Genomic DNA, 20,438 nt, shown 5'->3' with positions numbered 1-20,438 from the left:
GCCTATAGCCTATTGGTGCATCTTGCTTTTAGAATACCAAATTTCAATCTTTCTGACCAACACGGGTGCCGCTTCGCTTAAGAATCGTGTTTTGAAGTTGAAAATGCGGTGAATCGTGTTAGGTTGGGAGTGAAAATAACTCTCTACAGCTTCAATTTTGAATTCATTATAATGCAGTCAGACTATAACGCACCGCTCTGTCAAACATTTTTTTATCTGAACACGGTGTGTTCAAACCAAACAATGTATTTTATGGGTTCAAACACACTGAAAAACGCACCCCTAAACCAATTGACATGACTTCAAAGTTTTTACGGTATTATGGAACTACCTAACTTCCTTGTCATTGCCATAGCCTATAGCCTATGGTGGTTTGTGATTAGCTTAGTAGGTTAATTATACTTTTAGTCACCGAAAGATCGGCTTTGTTCACATTTAGCATCGAAAGATTTTTTGTTACAAAGTGATCACTCATTGTTTCAAAATGAGACAATTAGAGGATTCGGTCATATTTGCTACAGTAATGGGCAGCTTCCCACTAACGTGACATCTATTCAACATATTTGGGTCAACATCTGATTATGTGGCAACAAAAAGAAAATTAATAAAATAACAAACTTCTCTCCAACTCTACCTCTGCTCTCTCTCATCTCTCTCTAGAACTCTAACTTCCCTCCAACTCTCCCTTCAGACAGAGATCTGTAACCGCAAATCAAGAAAGGAGTAGATCGGTGGTGAACAAAATCGATAACCGCAACAACTCCATAATCATCTGATTTCCTACCCGATCCGCAATAACCCAGACTTTGGATCTTATCTTCTCGACTTGACCGAAGCTCCGTTTGGGAGTAACGATCCGTTCTACCAGCGAGGCGAGATGACAGTAATGAAGAAGCTCAGGATTTTTGAAGCACAAGAGTTGTTGTCGCTACTTCTTGTCTCATGGTGGTTTTGGTGCTTCCATTTTCTCTTCCCCAATTCAAACGTTGTAAACCCTAGAATCCCCTGCTAACATCTTTATCATTCAAATCCATTTTCAATTAATTAATATCGCACAGTTTTGTTATATTATTCTCAATGATTCTACTCTTATATAGGAAATTATGTTCTATTTTATGTGATTATACTTTGTTGCATATAAGGAGATTAGGAGAGAGAGGTGAGGGTAGGAGAGAGTAGAGTTTTTTTTAATATATTTTAATGACATGTAAGCAGGTGATGAGTTGGGTGTCAAGTTGTCATCCAAATAAGCAAAATCAATTTTGCAAACGTTGACTATTTGTCACGTCAGCGTTGACCCTGTCCAAAATTGTATCCATTCTGACCGAATCCTCTAATTGTCTCATTTTGGAACAATAGATAACCATTTTGTAACAAAAAAAATTTCGGTGTCAAATATGAAGGACGCCGATCTTTCAGTGACTAAAAATATAATTGACCCCTTAGCTTAGAAGCTGATTTGATCGTCTCTATCGACGAAATTTCTTCCTAGACCTAGAGGGGGTTGGGAATTGGGATCATTCGTTTTCCTTTGTAGAACGAAAACCGCGTCCTTCCCGTATCCTTTGGAGTTTTAAGGCCCAACTGTGTTTTCCGTGGTGGCCCAATACATATGGACTTGATTACCTGATTGGCCCATTTATTTTGCTCTAAAGTCTAAACGGACAATGAAGTATGAACCACCACTTTAAGCCCACAATGGAATGGCGTTCTATATTGAAGCCCAGCTCGAATGGCCCAATTGCAATGACACGTGACTGTAAAATAAAGGTGGCTACTATTGGGTCTTGAGCTTACTGGCCTCCTCATGGGCCGGTATCAGTTGGACAAATACTTATGGGCTTACTGGCTTAATCATGGTTTGACATGTTAGGGATCCTCGTAAAAAATATCTCAATTATCTCAGTAGTGAATTTTGTTCCTTGATTGATCTAAGTGTAGGGCTCATAAAACTTGATGATTGAACCAGAGTGTGACACATCCACTATTAAAATGATTGATATGTTTTTTATTGAGATCTCTATCACTTCTGTTAAATAATTGAACGTAGAAAGTTCAAAACTGGCGACTCATGATTTCAGGGCCAAACCCAAACCAATAGACGTATTAGGTAACGTGAGCTAGTCTATGTGAGTAGGTGTGTCCTAATTTTCTATAACTAGACAAAGACCGGTCAAGAGATCATATGATCACCAACTCCAAGTACTAATTCTCGTATTTCACGTCACCATTTTTGTAAATGTGCACTGAACATTCAAACTTAAGCTCAGTTCCACACTTAAGAAATTTCAACACTAAAATTCAACCCATGGTCTATTATAAGAAAATCCAACTCCTCTCACATAAAAAAATATATTTTCATTGGCCTAAACAGGGGTGAATGTAGGATTTAAAGTCAGGGTAGAAAAAGTCTCTGCAAGAGTGTTGCCCCCTGATTTTTTTGAGTTATTTATTCATTATATTTTCAAAATTATAAGAAACAACACTAACAATCAAGATATTGTAAAATAACGGTCAATGATAATTGAAAGTTTATTTATAAATATTGTCGATGATTTTTTATATTTTGAAATTATTTATAATAATATCATTTGTAGTATACACAATTAAATTAACATTCAACCATTGGCCGCCAATTCGATTCCGAATCCGACTCTTGATAATCTTCTAGGTAGAAAATACTCTCTCTCTATAATAACAATTGCAATTGATAGAATCAATTTATTGGATAACATATTTTTAAGACTTTTTTTCCTTCTCATTTGTAAACCCATCAATGACAAACAAAAGAACATATATATATATTTCTTTATACTGTACTCCAACCAAAATATTACACAGTCAGGCTGGGCAAAACTACTATTAAAAAAATCAAAAGTAACATTAAGTATATATATGTTTTTGAAAAATCAAGGTGGGCAATTGGATTATATGTGCATCCACCCCTAGACCTAAGAATCAATGATGAGGACATATGAAAAAACCATGTGGCCTTGTGGCCCAGAACGAACAATATCTTTAGTGTTTTTGGGCTTGAATTTTCAACATTGTATTAGAGGAAGGTCTTAGTACAGTTGGACGGATCTCTAACTGACAACTTGTTGGAAAATCCAACCCACAAGTATTTGGGAGTGTCAAAATTAAAATCTCACATGGTCTAGCATAACCTATCTGAGTGATTTTTAAGTAAAGTCAAACTTCTCTCACATTGAAGACGCGTTTTCATGGATCTAAAAATCAAATATGATGGCTCATGAAAAACAAATCCGTGGAGGCCGTGACCCTAAATGGACAATATCTTCAATATGTGTGTTGGGCTTGGAATTTCAACAATAAAAACCAGTGAAAAACACCAAGCAATTTATGAGAATCTCCACAACATGAATTCCCAAATTCCCGATTTCATGGACTCCACAAAACCCCATGCATGTAGACGTAGTGTGTCTTCCATTTCCAGCGCAAGGCCATGTCTCTCCTATGATGCAACTAGCCAAGCTTGAACACTCAAGAGGCTTTCACATAACATTTGTCAACGCAAAGTTCAACCACAGTCACTCTTTTTAATTTTTGTAGTTTTGGATTAGAATTGAAAAGATTATTGAACTTTTGTAGTTTTTGTTGAAAAGATTAACATAGTTTTATGCATTTCATATTTTATAAGTAAATGGTATTTTCAGTTACTCATTAAAATTTTAGTGTAAATTTATATGGCTGAATTTTGGTGTGAGCAGAGATAAAATTTATCTAGAGTCTAAACCATGAATGAAGTATGAACCGCCACTTTAATCCCACAATGGAATGGCCGTTCTATATTGAAGCCCAGCTCGATTGGACAATCGAAGCCCAATTGCAATGACGCGTGAAAGAAAGGTTGCAAGTTGCAACTATTGGGCGTCAGCGATAAGCGGTGCCGGTATTGAGTTGCCTCTCTTGAATTTTCTTCATTCAATTGTTTAATGATCACTAATTACTAATCCTCGTATTTCACGTCACCACATTTCTAAATGCTGTGCGCTGAACATTCAAACTTCAGCTCAGTTTCTCACTTATAAATTTGAACTTTCAACACTTAAATTCAACCTCCAACCTCCAAAAAAGCCTAAACTACTCTCACATAGAAATTATATTTTCATTGGCCTAAGAACTAATGGTGATAGCACATGAAAAATAAAACCGTGCGGGTTTATAGCCCAAAGCAAACAATAGCTTCAATGTGTTTGGGTTTCAAATTTCAACATGGTATTAGAGTAAGATCTCGGTATGGTTGGACGGACCTTTACTTGATCATTTGTTGAGGCAAAATCTAACTTACAAGTGTTTTGGAGTGTCAAAACTAAAATCTCACATCGGTCTAATATAACCTAATTGAGTGATTTATAAGCAAAGCTCAATCACTCTCATATTGAAGGCGCGTTTTCATGGGCCTACAAAATCAAATACAATGTCTCATGAAAAACAAATTCATGCTGACCTGTAACTCAAAATGAATAATATCTTTAATGTGGTTGTGTTTGGAATTTCAACAATAAATACCAGTGAAAAACACCAAGCAATTTATAAGAATCTCCACAACACGAATACCCGAATTCTCGATTTCATGGATTCCAAAAAATCCCATGTAGTGTGTCTGCCATTTCCAGCGCAAGGCCATATCTCTCCCATGATGCAACTAGCCAAGCTTTTATACTCGAGAGGCTTTCACATAACATTTGTAAACACAGAGTTCAACCACAGACGATTAATTCGGTCTGGAGGGCCCGACACAGTCGCGGGCCTACCGGGCTTTCGGTTCGAAACCATACCCGATGGATTGCCGGAATCGGATCGTGATGCAACCCAAGATGTTCCGGCTCTATGTGACGCCGCACGAAACAACTGTTCGGGGCCATTTAGAGAGTTACTTAGTAGGCTGAACTCATCAGCGGAAGTGCCGCCAGTGAGTTGCATAGTAGCAGATGGATTTATGAGCTTCGCCATTAAAGTTGCAGAGGAATTTGGGTTGCCAGAGGTCCAGTTTTGGACTGCCTCTGCTTGTAGCTTCATGGGGTACTTGCATTATAGTGAACTCGTAAAAAGAGGGATCATCCCATTCCAAGGTACATCATGATTCATGAACTTTCTCGTTTTTTTTTTTTTAATGATCGGATCCAAATTTTTTTGTCACTGTTATCCTAAATGTTCTTATGGACACACATGATCCATAAATACGTACTCTTATACCAAAGTTTGTGATAGATGAAGAATTAATCTTTTATGTTGCCAATCACAGATGAAAACTTCGAAACTGATGGCAGTCTCGATGAGCATATTGATTGGATACCTGGTATGAAGAACATTCGGCTTAGAGACATTCCAAGCTTTATCAGAACCACCGACATCGAAGAGCCCGTGTTCGATTTCGTGGGTTCAGAAGCACAAGCCTGCTTGAATTCTCCTGCAATTCTCTTCAACACATTTGACGAGCTCGAACATGAAGTGTTAGAAGCCATTTCTGCAAAATTCCCCAACATCTACACAATAGGTCCACTTACCTTGCTCGAAAAGACGGCGGTTAACCTAACCCAATTCTCGGACTCATTCAGGTCTAGTTTATGGAAGGAGGACTTCAACTGTCTGAAATGGCTCGACGACAAAGAACCCGGATCAGTAGTCTATGTGAATTATGGCAGCGTAACCATGATGTCTGACCAACACTTGAAAGAATTCGCTTGGGGACTTGCAGATAGCAAGCAATCATTTCTATGGATTGTTAGGCCAGATGTGGTGATGGGTACCGATGATTCTGCAATCCTGCCATCAGAATTCTTCGAGGAGATTAAGGACAGAGGACAAATCATAAGCTGGTGTCCACAAGAACAGGTTCTTGCACACCCATCAATAGGTGTTTTTCTAACACACTGTGGATGGAATTCAATGATGGAAACTATATGTGGTGGTGTCCCTGTAGTTTGCTGGCCTTTCTTTGCTGATCAAGTGACGAACTGTCGATATGCTTGCACTGCCTGGGGATTTGGCATGGAGATTAACCATGATGTTAAGAGGAATGAGATTGAAAATATTGTGAAGGAAATGATGGAAGGGGATGATGGAAAGGGGAAGAGACAGAAGGCTTTGGATTGGAAGAAGAAAGCAGAGGATGCTATCAATGTTGGTGGTTCATCTTGTAGTAATTTTAACAGATTCATTGAAGAGGCTCTCAAGATGAGAGTGAGAGACTAAGAAAACAAAATTGAGGGAAGGAATTTAGTTCGATGTTCTTTTACAATAGTTTAGTACTTCTCATTGTATCTGTTGAATATTTGGTGAATTTGCTTAATTATCTTGAATGAATAATGATACAACTTATGTTTGTATATTTTGAAAATATTTTGTGGTACTGACAATGTTAGTTCATACGTTCATAGTAGAAATCATTGCAATGACTTCTACTCTAGGGACTCTAGTCCGTGTTTGGCTCAAGAACATGTTTGTTCACAATATGGTGTTTTATCCTTCAAAATACATCTCAAGTTTTGAGATATTGAACTTATCTTATAAATCGTGTCACTTGATACTCTTCAAACAATGTGGGATATTTTTATGTTCTAACAAAATAAGTGGCAACTTCTCAAAATTCGCTAGTTTCAGTAAGACATCACTTTTCATGGCGAATAATTGCTTGGAAACTAGTAATAGGGACATCGTCTGTGGAGGAAACAACAAATTGCCTTCTCACTATAACGGATATTAAAAGGACAAGCATGTATAGCGTTCTTTTCGATTAAAAAAAAACATAAGACTGTATGCAAAGGAAAGAATAAAATCTGATGACACTGCCACCACTGCAAGATTGCCGAAAAGAAGAAAGCAAGAACTAAAAGCTTGACATAATTAATTACCCTTTCACTACAAGAATTGAAGGGCAGCACTACTGTGACAGATTCACAACCACAAGTAAGGAATTTCAAATGCAGAGATGACCATAAAAGAGGTTAATTCTCTTCGCCAGAACCTCAAACTGAAGCGGTGAGCCTTAATTGAAATGGCAGAACCGAGAACAGTGACGGCGTGGAACGCCACGGGCTTGCACGTCCACCACAAGGTGTTAACCCACTCGAGCTTCTACTGGGGCCACACAACCCAGGTTCTCTTCTCCGGCTGGCCTGGTTCGAACAAGGCAATGTACGCAGTGGCATTGATATTTGTCTTCAGTCTCGCTGTCCTCGTCGAGGGTTTCTCTCACAGCGATGTCGTCAAGCCCGGCGTGAACCGCGTGGCCAAGGTGTTGTTCGAGGGAGGGATGTGTGGGGTCCGTGCCGGTCTGGCTTACCTTGTGATTCTAGCCGTGGCGTCCTTCAACGGCGGCGTGTTTATCGCCGCAGTTTTGGGGCACGCGGTGGGCCGCGTGCTTTTCGGTGGTCGGGTTTTTGGAAAGTCGGGTGGGTCAGGATCAAACAAGGCCTGATATCTTTGCTACTAAGAGATGCTTTGATTGAGCCCAGCCCACATCCTAATGGCTCCCGCTTGTACAATAATGGGCTTTTTAAGGGCCAGATTCTTGAATAAGACTAATTATAAATGCGCCTTTTCCTCACAATATTACAAGACATTGTATGATATTAGAGAATCATGACTCTTTGTATCAATATTATGTCTACTAAGTTCTTATGTCTACTAAGTTCTACGTACATGATGCTTGTCCACGACGCACTATTGCAAGAGTCTTGTGCACAAGAATTGTCCGCAAGATGTACCAATATATAACATACAAAAGATATACAATTCACATTAAAAAAACATACCAAAGAAACAAAGTCATCAAAGTGGCTAAGCAGGCTATTTTCTTTCAGAAAATCCATAAGGCAACTCAAGATATTGAAGACCTCCTTCTTCCCCCCCTTTTTTTAAGTTTGTAAAACCAGGTGTTCATGACTCAACAATTATGTCTGCAGTCCTCTGCTCAGTGATCTTGACAGAAGTGGCCTTTCTTGTCCCGTTGCCCAGCTTTGATTGGTCTTTAACCTTGTAATTGCCATTACCATTCTGTCCATTGATCTGACCTTTGCTTTTGATAATGTTACCGGCGATGGATTCTACTTTACGACTACCAAGACTGTGACGGTGCACCTGTGTGGAACATTTCCCCTTTTCATCAGATGTGTGGACTGCATCGCCACAACTCTTTCTCCGGCTAAGGCTAAGTTTCGGTGACTTGGGACGAGTCAGAGGTAACTGGCATCATATTTAACTTCAAAGTGAGAGATACAATATAATACCCAATACTTGCTAAAGCTAGAATACATGCATTTTGTTTACACTATCACACTCGAGCACTGAAATGACAAAGAAAGCTGTATACATGCAGTTCTGAAAGGAAGCTGAACGCACAATTTCTGCCTTGCCTTTCACTCTTGGAGATCGACAAGAATTTTTATTTTCTTTTTCATTTTTCCCCTTAGTATGGGGTTAACCCTATGTGTGAATAAGAAAGAATTAGCTGGTCACTACGGCTACCGTGGATGTAGGCATGTTGTCGAATCATGTAAATCTTTGTGTTCGATTTCTTATTTGCTGCTTGTTTGTATCAATTCACAACAGATGCAATTTTACAAAAAGACAATACAATTAGTAAAGATCAACTGGCCACAATTCTTTTAATCCCCAAAAACTAGAACCCAAGTCAATTAATAGTCCATAATGCGCTGAGAATCTTTATAAGTTGAACTATTGGGTTTGAATTTTGGAAAAAAAGAGAGTTTTTAATGAGAAACAAATCCAATTATTTTGATAGTATCCATAAGAACTGACTGCTAATATCATCAACTTCATTCATCCCAAACAGCCCATTGGAGTGTCTTGCCTAAAGCTATGGCATATCTCATCATCCCTTGCACCAACTTTCACCAAAAAAAAAACAAACAAACAAACAAACCCGCCCCAAAAGCATTACACTCAAATAAATCTAATTAGGATAAATTCAGAAGGAATACTTCTTTTCTCTGCCAGTTCTCTGGTAGTCTGGTGTAGTTAAGTCCTAGTCATAATATGTCTAATATACTTATGTTTTATGTTCTTTATCTTGGATTTTGTCATCGTATGTAAACTGAAAGGTTTTTCAGCAACTCACATATATCTCAAGAAAATCCGGAAAAAATACCTTCTTAAGTTCAGCCTTTGGAGGAGGCGCCTCATAGTAGAAACTGGGTACTGGATTTGCTTTAACTACCATGCCCTTTCGAAGCTGCTTGATGGCTGCATCTTGCTCTTCCTGTTGCCAAAAATAAAAGCTTTACTTTTCTTTTTTGTAAGAAATAAAAGGTTTAATTATTACAACAAACGCACTTATTCATGAGTGGCACAAAGCATATAATCCTGCATGCAGACATTGACATGCGCAGTGCATAAAAGCACAAGGGAAGCAAAATACCTTTTGCCTTGCTTCACACTGGCTTTTCTCCACCTCCAGAGCTTGGTGTTTTTCCTCTAACTTCGAGTAAAACTATATGGGGGAAATTCGAAACAAGATCACTAAATTAAAAGATACACTACATATTGCAGAGTGGGATAGAATTTACGAAGTACATATGGTAGAGTAAGAGAATTCATGCAGAACATATTTTAAAGTCAATCTTTTTAGAAGGACATTACCTCCATCCGTCTCTCTGCACGCGCTGCACTTTTGAATGTGGGAGCTGATCCAATAGTTACTCTGGATTTAACGGTCCGTACAGATGTAGCAGTACTATACATGGCTAAGGAAAATCCAGAACTAAAAATAAGAAGCAAACAATACCCCCAAAAAAATATGCAGTTAGAAACAAAATTCCCCATCTTCTTAATTTTCTCACCTGTGTTTTAAATTCATCTTGTTATGGAAGTTAAAGTCACGCTGAAATAAAATGTGCTTGAGATTAAGCAAAGGATACGAGGATGCAACAGACCAAGCATCTTCTTCATCAGTATGCTTTTTATTATCTGGATGCAAAGGCTTCCTTGCTGTCGAAGGTGAGTTTGGCTGAAAGAAATAGCAAAATGTGAGTATCACTATCCCTCAAACTATTGACCCCGGATGAATCTATTCATCAATCCCGAAACAACATGACAATACTACCCTGAAACTTCGCATTGTCCCCCTCCAAGTTATGTCTGATTCTTTCATCAACAAAACCTCTGGTTGCCCCTCAGTTATTAGCTCAAATATCTTTCCAAGAATAGGGACCCATTCTTATTGTTTCAAATATGCCTATAATATGGGTCAGAGACCAAGTTTAGGAAATAAAAACTCAAAACAAGAAATTGGCAATACAAATCTCCACAGGAACATTTTGTGTTTCTTCTTCCATGAATGATGATTCTCTACTGCATGTAGAAGTGGAAAAAGTCAACTATGCAACATAATTGGAGGATCCTAAAACTTAAGCCAACCTAAATAATTTGGCTTGAGGTTAAGTCAAGTTTTCTCACTGTGGCCATAAGAATTCAAAATTCAATTCTTGAACAAAGCATCAAGAGCAGGAAAGTGACTTTTGTGTTATAATTGAAAATTGTCCCCACCTGTGAATTCTTCGTAGCATTGGGAGAGTGTGCACTGTTGGCATTTGCCAAACAGTTCCCACCAGCAGCACGCTTTTCGGTTGCTAGATAAAACGGCTGTGGAACAGTGTGATTTGGACTTCCATTTCCGGAACCACCAGATTTTGGCACAGGAGTTTTTGAAATTTTATTATCACTTGACTTCTGAACTCCAAGCTTCTCATTTTTTACCCTAGAAAGTTCAGCGTCACAATTAGTGCTTTTGACACCTAGCACATCTTGCTTCTCATCACAAATCTCAACCGAGTTCACGGCAGTGCACTCCTTGACATCATATTCCTTTTCATCAATGTTTTCTTCAGACATGTTTGGAGAAACATGAGCCTTTCCATGTGACACACCATTCGATGACACTACAACCATATTTGGCTTGTCCATATGCAAATCAGTAAGCTCCCGTCCCATCAAACTGCAGTGAATGGTAAACAATGAAGTAAAACACATTCGAGAGGAGGCTTGTTTAACACAAGAAAAACAAAATGAACAGAGATAAATGCATGGAGACAGAGGTATAAGATATCTTATGTAAAAGGAGAAGACTTACATTAGTCCATGGTCACAAGTTCTACAAAATTAGAGGATAATACTGCAGTTGACCATATCATGGAAACAAAGTAGCTGGGAAATGATTCAAATGAAGATAGAAGAACTGGTTTGCCTATAAAGAACATAGAAGGTCCATATTGCCTTTGCTGCTATGCAGATCCTACACTAACACAGATCAAGATACCAACACATGAAAGTCCACGTCTTTTCATCTTGTCATTCTAGCATTACTAATGTACTATGGTCATTAACCAATAAATTTCACTATTTCCAGACAGCAGAAGATTAAAGTTTTGGAACAACCATGAAACGAACGAAAAATATGATCTTAGTGTCTAAGGGCTAAAGAATTATCCTTTTGAACCTTCAAAAAGTGCACCGCTGAATCAGAGTCACCTATTAAGAGGACGTATTGCGGATTCATTGGAGATTTCCACATTATTTCGAAAGAGAGTGGGAAACCTCTAATTTGGAAAGAAACTATAATAATAGTATATCAAGACATAGTAATTTCAGGACTGACAGTAACTTGTGAACAGAGCTGCTTCTTCAAATTCTAGTCATACCAATTCAGAGAAAAGGAAAAAAAATTAACAAACAAAAATAAAGAAAAGAAATAGGAATCGGAATCGGACCCAGGAGACAAATAGAAGTGAACACAATCATCATCTTTTCGTATCTATTATAGATTGGAAATCAAGGAATCAAAAGTCTATGAAACAATAGGCAAAGGTTCAAATGAACATGAAAAAGCTCAAACACAGCAAAAAATCAGGGAAAAAACCATCAAACTCTACAAATGTATGCAAAAGTAAAACCCACCAGTGTTCAAGCATCCATTCACAAAGCAAACGAAAAATAAAATGAGGCAACAAATGGCAACAACAATAGCACAAAAAGGAACATTTAAGACCCCAGAAAGGCAGAAACCCAAGGGGGAAAGATCAAAACTAGATAGTTTGCCAAAATCCCTCCTCTTATATAGAGGAGATGAACAATATCCACAAACACAAAGAGTCAACAGAAAAATGAGCAGGAAACTAAGAGAGACCTCAACAACAGAACATCAAGAGATCAGACAGAGAGAGTAGTAGATCGAGCTGCATTGCTTTCTCTTACATTAAAACAGACACATGAATGCACCAAAAACAGCAAGAATGTGACAGATTTCTTACGATTCTGGTCCGATCTGGCAAGATCTTGAGACCACCCCTCCTTGTCTTTCTCTCTCAAGAACCCCTCCCTCTGATCCTCTCTCTCTCTATCTCTAGTTTTCTATGGCTTTTCTTTGCCTGCAACGAGAATTGAACACTAATTTTAACGTTGAACGACGTTGTTGGTTGTTGCGTTGATTTATATAAAGATGGCAGTTTTTTCAGGCGTCTGTTTTTGAACTTTTCTTGGCTTTAATCAATTGGACGGATATTGTTCTCAACCACGTCATTTAACGACGTTTCCTTATCTTCATTCTTGAATGTTTGTCAAACTCTTCGTCTATGATATGATTGAGAGTTGTCCGCGGGTCATCAGTGGGTAATCCCACTAATGACTCGAAAGTTTTAATTCTAACCGTTGGTGTTCTTCAAAAAATAATTAATTAAAACTTATTGAACCGCATGAGTAGGATTGTCAAAAAAACTGACCCCCTAAGTCGTTTCATGGTGTTTCCTTATCTTCATTCTTCAATGTTTGTCAAACTCTTCGTCTATGATATGATTGAGAGGTGTCGAGTCATCAGTGGGTAATCCCACTAATGACTCGAAAGTTTTAATCCTAACCGTTGATGTTCTTCAAAAAGTAATTAATTAAAACTTATTAAACCTCATCAGTAGGATTGTCAAAAAATTGTCCCACTAGGTCGGTTCTAAACCCAGGTCTGACTTCCAGAGCCCGCACCACGAAGATAAACGCTTAAAACCAAACCAAAGTCTGTGCGGGTAAACCTCCATAATTGTTGCGTCTAGTGTAGCTCGAACATCCAACCTCATGCACTCATGTGCACAAAGACAATGGTATAACCAATCAGACTGACACCCTTTGATTAGTGAGTAATGACCAAAACATCAACTAAACTGTCAATAACTGATCAAACGAGAAGTTAAATTTGTGTCAAAAAATGGATCGAAACTGACCGTAAATACCCCTACTTATGAGAGAAACCAAATAAAGAATTAGGAAGAGTAAATGGTAATAAACCTCGTCATACACAAATTTTCTTACATATTTTTGATTGAGACAAACGTTGAACCTCTCTATAAAAACACTATTGATTAAAACTTAAGTCAAGTAATGAGAAAATGAAAGTGAAGGATGACTAAGTAAAAAGTGGATAAATTGTTTGTTAATCATGTTCCCATTTTACACAATTAAAAAAAAAAATTTGCATTGTGCGTGATGGCTTATGTGACGGTAGTTCTTCTAACTTGTAATTCACGGTCTTGGTTTTCTTTATTAAAGAAAGAAAAAGTACTTTGGTTTGTTTTCCAGTAACAGTCATAACGGCGCTAGTTAACGGCGACAAAATATTACGCCGACGTGGTAGTGGCGACATTGCGCCAAACAAGTCAAAATTCTGTGCTCGAATCTCGTTGAAATATTTTTATTTATTATTTTAATTAATAAATTGTTATTGTGTGTTGAACCTTCAAACGTGTTATAGTGGACCTCATCTTCTTCCTTTCAAATTTCAATGACCATTTGTCAAGAGGGTTCCACAAAAGTGACAACCTTATCAATTTACTATGTTGCCCATACTTTCTTTTGTTGAAAACTTGAAGTTGGATTCCAAAATGTTGGAATGTTAATTGGAATTTAGAAACTAATTAAGGTTCAATTGAGGTTTTGACGTGCTTAAATGAAATTAATAATTTGTCAAGGCTATAATATCATTGGAATAATCCAGCCTAGTAATATATAAAGGAAAGTCCTAGCACCTTTCACGCAAGTGATGCATTTTACGAGCCTAATAATTAATGCGACAGTTCATGAAAAACAAATCCGTACAGACCTATAACTTACAGAAAACAATATCTTTGATGTGTTTAGAGTTGGATTTCTAACATAATTTTGTACTCAAATTTATAGGTTAGTGGCTTGTAGTAGTGGCATGCATGACTAATTTTCAATGCAGAAGGTTTGAATTAAAAAGGGGGAAAGTGATGATAAAGTAGAGTACCATATATACAATAGTAATGGTCTTGTGGGGATTGAATTCAAATTTAACAAGAGTCTATGATGATATACATAACATTGGTCAAAGGTTTTATGAGAAATTGCAGTGAATTGTCTTGGCATTCTTTTTCCCATGCTTTACTGCCCCCTCTGTAAAAGAAATAAAATAAAGCCTTTGGGACTCATTCCACACACATACCATTCTTGGGTTGGTATGAGTAATTTCACATAGGTAGGTGTCACAAAAACATTTAATTTTGTTGGTTCAAACTTGGTGAACGCATTTATATGCGTGTGTTTGTGTTATCTTTTAGGGTGCGACGTACCAAGGCAGTACAATGATCACGAGGGAGCTAGCATCTAACTTAAATACATTCGATGGCAAGTATTTAATATTTATAGGATATCTATGTAAGAATATTTCACTACTTTAATGGTTTTGTATTTTGTGGTGTTGTGGTGATTCGGACTCTTATCCCATGATCATTTGACAATAGCTTAATTGATTATTTCTCTGGATTTAAGTGGTATGGTATTCAAGAATTGGAGTTTGAACTAATCATTTGGGATATTTTCCTACAAAATCTTGATTTCAAGGGCTACTGCCACTTCCCGAACCCTTATCCGCATGGACTTCGACCCAGTCTTATATGTCACCAGCATGCTACGGGCTGTTCTGGTGATTCGAGATTTACGCTTACTCAATTGTTTGAATAACATGTTGGATTTGGTGGTTACTCGGTTAAAAAAAAAACTCGTATCCTAGGCAAACTCTATTATTTTAGTGGACTTGGTAATTAATTTTGCTTATTGTATTTGGTGATTGGGGGTGGGGGGTGTTAACTTGAATTTGTGAATCAACTGTTTGAACATTCGAACTCCCACCTTCAACATTCAAAAAAAAAGAAGGGTTAAAAAAGTTGCCGGGCATGCAAGTGTGCAGTAGGGATTACAGGCTTACAGCTACTTTACTGAACAAGAAGGTCGACATGAGAGACCAGCTTTATAAAAGAGGACTCATACAGATTGATATAATTGGGTGTCAATTTTCTGGCGGTGAACCAGAAACGATTGATCATGCATGTTCTTAGACAAAAAATGTGTCAATTAATAACTTCAAATTTCAGTAAAACACACTTGACACTTGTGATAATTATGAGAATCATAGGAACATAACTCACATCACTCAAAATCCATTATTTAAAAGACTTTTTTTTTTTTTGGATAACCGATGCTACAAATTTGTTTTTTTTACATTCAATATGTATTTAAATTGGAGACGTCAGACTCGCACGTACAAAAGTTTTATACTTGAAGACATGATAAATTGGGATAAAGCTCATCACGTGGTCACAAAACACATATCACCAATACCTCAAAACACATCTTCAAAAACCTATGGAACACTTGGAATGATTTAGAAGCAAGTACCTAAAAATTAAAATTTCAAACAAAACAAATCTTAACTGCCAAATTTTATTTTATTTTTTGAACAGTGGTGGGGTGATTCAAACTCTAATCAAAAGAGTGATACACACCATTCTTACCACTCTAACTAGTTATTTGGATGTATCTTAACTACCAAATTAATGGCTAGTGATGCGTATATATGCATTGCACAATTATTCTTCTTTTTTAGTAAAAGAAGGAAAAAAAAAAACTGGATAGAACCGACTACTAAAGCATGAAACATATATTGGTCTAATGGGACATTTTCCATTTCTTTTGGTAATATATGGTCCTGAAATTGACCATTCATTAGACCTGGTTGGTCCATCTTTTTTGTATGGTTTTTAATGTGATTTTGATTTACACTTTTGGATATCATTTTCTTTGAGCATTTGTCAACTTCAGTCACCGACAGTTTTTCTCCCACGTTTGATTCTCTCTCTACATAAAATCACCAACAAAATACTAAACAAGAATCCATTAGCCTATACCCGAGTCACTAATTGAAATGATATGGATGGTATGTATCATCCTAATGACCAGGATTTTCCCCTTCTCTATTTGAAAAAAAGAATTCATTATCCTAAAACTCGAGTTTTAAACTTGAACTGGGCTTCGACTTTACGGGCTCAAACATGCTGGGTTGCGAGAAAAGCCTAGTCATTCTGCGAGAGCAGCCCAGCCCAGGAATTTATTAATTCTCAAATATGAGGCCTGGGCTCAAATTCACGGGCCTAGAAATTTACTAAGTTGACCCATTATCCGTCATAAAAAAAAAAAGCCGTCTTAAACATCACAATGACGGGAGAGTTCTGCCAACAAAATGACGATCTGTTTACCGTTCATATGTGGAAACTGAAAGCTTTTTTGTTTTCCAGTGATTCTCTGTAGCTTTGCAAACACTTTGTGAACTTGCAAGTGCTAGTCAACTACTGAATCTACATCAGACAACACCGTCCGGTAGAGATGATATAGACACTACTATTTCTTCAACTTTTTTAAAAATTATTAATGGGGTTATCAGTGAGTAAATAATACCAAGTTACCTTTTCAATTTACAGTATCTTAAGTAGGTACTGAAATCGTTCTACAGGTTTTTCGGTTATGTTTGACTCAACAAATAGATAAGTAGAGATCCGTCTAATAGAGAGATTTTACTTTGATACCATGTTAGAAATTCAAATCCAAACACATCAATGACATTGTCAGGTTTGGACCATAAGCCCGCTCGAATTTGTGGAACCAAAAGGCTATCAAAGAACCGGTCATCGATTTTGCCATCAACTGCCCTCTAGTTTTTGACTCTTGTATCCCTGCTTGATGCTCCTCTTTAACATAAACTATGATAAACCCAATGAAACCCATTTCACTACCCAACTTAACCCTCTTAGTTACTTCCTCCCTCGCCACCCCCACCCTCTCTCTCTAGAAACCTCAAGAATGTCTAACGGTGATCATGGAGGTATGCCGATGACTCCAGGGTCAATGTCGGATGGAACCATGAACTCAACAACAGGGGACATGGATATGAACATGATCATGCATATGAGCTTCTACTGGGGCAAAGATGCAATCATCCTCTTCTCTGGTTGGCCAAACCGGAGTCTGGGCATGTACATATTGGCTCTTTTCTTCATATTCCTTCTGGCCCTTTCTATTGAGATTCTCTCTGTTTTTCCAACCTCAAGATTTGGCATAAACCGCCCACTACTCGGTGCGTTGGGTCGGGCCAGTGTTTATGCTGTTCGCATGGGTTTTGCTTACTTGGTCATGCTCTCTGTTATGTCCTACAATCTTGGTATCTTTATAGTTGCCGTGGCTGGTCATGCCATCGGATTCTTTGTTGTCAAGGCTCTTGCTCTTGCCACGGCCAACCAAGCTATCTCCGCCGGCGGCACCCCTAAGGCTTGATGACTCTATCGGATGAAATTGAGCAAATTACTCTGTTTATGTTATTGGGTATCTATAATATGATCTCTGTATCCGTTTCAATTAAGCATCTTGTGCTTCTACTTTTCACTGGCTTATTACTTTGTTTCAAGGCAAGACTAGGGGTGTAAACGGTCAGTTAGGTGATCTGAATTTAGTCGGTCAGTCATCAGTTATCAGTGATTTTTCGGTAATTTAGTTTGTTCTTTTTTTGAAAATACGGATGAATCAGTTCGATTTGGCGATCGATTTGATTTCTGCTGTTTGTTTTCACACCTTCTTGGCAAGACACACAACGGCGACTTAGAAACAATTTTATTTTTATGCACATGGTAGTGGCGTAGTGCTGTTAACATCTGTAATATCAGGAATTTTGAGGTAGTCGTCGATCGATAACGAGAGTCTCAAATTTGTTGACCTTCAAGTCCTTACTGGAAAAATGTGAAAATCAGAGCGTTCGTCTCTTCTTGTGTCGTGTAGCGACGACGACGACGACGATATTACCGTCAGCTTGAGTGAGAATCAACGGATGATTCAGTGATACGGTGGTGGATGATGGTGAAATTAGTTGACGAGCCTAGTCCGTCTTCCACTACGCGACTAGAAAGCGTGAATACCGGTGCTGCGGTGGACGGGGACTGCTAGGAAGAGTAAATGAATGGGCTTTCTACGAGACGTTAACAGCTCTTGGGCTGGTGTTGCGCCTAATTAGAAAAATTGAAGGATTTCACAACTACTTAGCTGATTGGCCCAATAAAGTGATTAGTCAATTTTAAAACCATCAAATATCAATTGTGAAATGTTAATACCCCAGCCCATCACTAGTTGACAAGGAAACAGGAAGGTGCAAGGAAGCTTCGCATCGACAAACCAGTTTTATCATTGCTGTCCCTAATAATTAATTCCATTCCATCATATCTTTAAAAACCATAAATTTAGGATAAATACAAAACCTTTTTTTTTTTTCCTTGAAATAATACCAAATACCATAAATTTACTGTATAAAACGGCAGGACGTTCTGGTTAAAAGACTCATTCACTAAAAATCACTGCAATTTCTCGCAATTTTAGTTACTGACATATATAATGCATTTATCAACATGTAATTCACACAATTTTTAAATTTGATAAACATATATTAGACGTATAAGATTAATCATAGTGATTTTACTGCAGGAACCTTATCCGCGTGCCCCTCACATTATTTCAACAAATTGTCCACGCAAAAGCAAAGGTGGGCTCACCAATCCATTACCGTTCATCATGATGATTTGTCGGCGCATCAAGCACAAATCACGGCTATAAGGCACTTGCGTGGATAACCGTCGTGGGAAATGTAAAAGCGAGCACCTCATCCACCGGTCAAAGGATTTGGGGAACACGTGTACGGTATCAATCCAACTCAAATGGCATCTTTGTAGGCAAGCCCGGCCCATAATCCAGTCGCTAATCTGAAAAATATCTATTGTTAAACCCCCCTTAATCCTATGTCAGAATCTCTGCCTCTATCACATAACGACCATCCTTTACACGCAAAGCTTTTGTTCTTCTAATACAAGAAAAGAGACAAGTTTCACATAAATAGCAGAGAAAGGAGGAGAGAAAGCAAGAAGGAGAAGGGAAAGAGACCAAAAAATGCCAGGAGATAGGAGTATTGGTGTGGCCATGGACTTCTCTTCAAGCAGCAAGAGTGCCCTCAAATGGGCTATTGACAACTTGGCTGATAAGGGTGATACCCTTTACATCATCCATATCAATCCCAATTCACCCGATGAGTCTCGCAGCACTCTCTGGGCCAAATCTGGTTCTCGTAAGTATAAATTCCTCGTCTTTAATCTCCTTATTTGTACTTTCTCTCTTCTTGACCCGATCTGGGTTATGTTTATTTGCTTGATTGCAGCCCTGATTCCTTTGTCCGAATTCAGAGAGCCAGAGATCATGAAAAAGTACGATGTCAAGACAGACATCGAAGTTCTTGATGTTCTCGATACTGCTTCGAGACAAAAAGAGGTAATTTTTAACCTCCAGAGGCTACTTTGGTATATATATGTTGATAAGATTGTGGCAAATTTGATTCTTGAATGTGTTATGTTGTGGATATGCGATTGTTGTAGATTAAAGTTATTACAAAAGTGTATTGGGGAGGTGATGCCAGAGAGAAGCTGCTGGATGCAATTGAAGATCTGAAGCTGGACTCTCTAGTTATGGGAAGCAGAGGACTTGGCACTGTTCAAAGGTATTAAATTTCAAATTTCTCTGCTTTTTTTTCTCCATTGATGTTAATGGGTTTTCTTGATCGTGAACAAATGTATGGTGGGTGATTGTGATCTGTTTTTGGGAACAGGATATTGTTGGGGAGTGTGAGCAGTTTTGTGATGACACATGCCTTATGCCCTGTCACTATTGTCAAGGAACCAAAGCACTGATCACTGGTTTGAGTTTAATTTAAAAAACCCATATGGGTAGTGCTTGAATCTGTTGTTTCTATTGAGTCCATCTTTTTTTTTAATGTTTGGAGAATGATCTTCAGTTTTATGTATCTGATCATCTGATCCCTGAGTTTGAACAACAATATTGTAGTATTTTGTTTGACATACTTGATCTCTGGAATAAATTCTTGATCTCTGGAATAAATTAATGATATTTAATATTTTCTATGCCGATTATCAGTGTGATTGTGATGGTGATCATTCCTCCGCCCCATATCACCTAGAGTGATTTACATGGGCAGACCCAATCCTTAACTAACATGTTTCGTTTTAAAAATCGTG

At 37.9% G+C, this 20,438-nt stretch overlaps 5 protein-coding genes across 6 annotated transcripts; 4 read left to right on the top strand and 1 right to left on the bottom strand.

Annotated features, from left to right (window-relative positions):
- The first annotated feature begins 4,551 nt into the window (after nt 1-4,551).
- Nucleotides 4,552-6,355, top strand: LOC120012290 (linamarin synthase 2-like). Its single transcript, XM_038863638.1, has 2 exons — nt 4,552-5,096; nt 5,270-6,355. The coding sequence occupies exons 1-2, from the start codon at nt 4,598-4,600 to the stop codon at nt 6,217-6,219; spliced, it is 1,449 nt and encodes a 482-aa protein (XP_038719566.1). The 5' UTR covers nt 4,552-4,597; the 3' UTR covers nt 6,220-6,355.
- A 308-nt stretch (nt 6,356-6,663) lies between these two features.
- Nucleotides 6,664-7,816, top strand: LOC120012984 (copper transporter 4). Its single transcript, XM_038864574.1, has one exon. The coding sequence runs from the start codon at nt 7,022-7,024 to the stop codon at nt 7,442-7,444; it is 423 nt and encodes a 140-aa protein (XP_038720502.1). The 5' UTR covers nt 6,664-7,021; the 3' UTR covers nt 7,445-7,816.
- Nucleotides 7,599-12,486, bottom strand: LOC120012983 (protein WVD2-like 1). 2 transcript variants are annotated; one of them, XM_038864572.1, is made up of 7 exons: nt 12,294-12,486; nt 10,534-10,981; nt 9,906-9,994; nt 9,628-9,721; nt 9,407-9,478; nt 9,137-9,247; nt 7,599-8,211 (listed from the first exon to the last, which is right to left on the bottom strand). In XM_038864572.1, the coding sequence occupies exons 2-7, from the start codon at nt 10,975-10,977 to the stop codon at nt 7,906-7,908; spliced, it is 1,116 nt and encodes a 371-aa protein (XP_038720500.1). In that variant the 5' UTR covers nt 10,978-10,981; nt 12,294-12,486; the 3' UTR covers nt 7,599-7,905. The 2 variants fall into 2 exon arrangements, with proteins under 2 accessions (XP_038720500.1, XP_038720501.1); XM_038864573.1 differs by lacking the exon at nt 12,294-12,486 and adding an exon at nt 12,238-12,256.
- A 4,606-nt stretch (nt 12,487-17,092) lies between these two features.
- Nucleotides 17,093-18,063, top strand: LOC120013424 (copper transporter 1-like). The gene has a single exon (XM_038865228.1). It carries the CDS (start codon nt 17,179-17,181, stop codon nt 17,647-17,649), a length of 471 nt encoding a protein of 156 aa, XP_038721156.1. The 5' UTR covers nt 17,093-17,178; the 3' UTR covers nt 17,650-18,063.
- A 1,089-nt stretch (nt 18,064-19,152) lies between these two features.
- LOC120011668 (universal stress protein PHOS32-like) lies at nt 19,153-20,283 on the top strand. The gene is made up of 4 exons (XM_038862765.1): nt 19,153-19,477; nt 19,568-19,677; nt 19,782-19,903; nt 20,012-20,283. The coding sequence occupies exons 1-4, from the start codon at nt 19,303-19,305 to the stop codon at nt 20,091-20,093; spliced, it is 489 nt and encodes a 162-aa protein (XP_038718693.1). The 5' UTR covers nt 19,153-19,302; the 3' UTR covers nt 20,094-20,283.
- The last annotated feature ends 155 nt before the right edge of the window (nt 20,284-20,438 follow it).

Source organism: Tripterygium wilfordii, chromosome 13 (assembly GCF_013401445.1).
Source record: "Tripterygium wilfordii isolate XIE 37 chromosome 13, ASM1340144v1, whole genome shotgun sequence".
Lineage (NCBI taxonomy): Eukaryota > Viridiplantae > Streptophyta > Magnoliopsida > Celastrales > Celastraceae > Tripterygium > Tripterygium wilfordii.
Note: the sequence above shows the minus strand (reverse complement) of the source record. Positions and strands in the feature narration are given on the sequence as shown.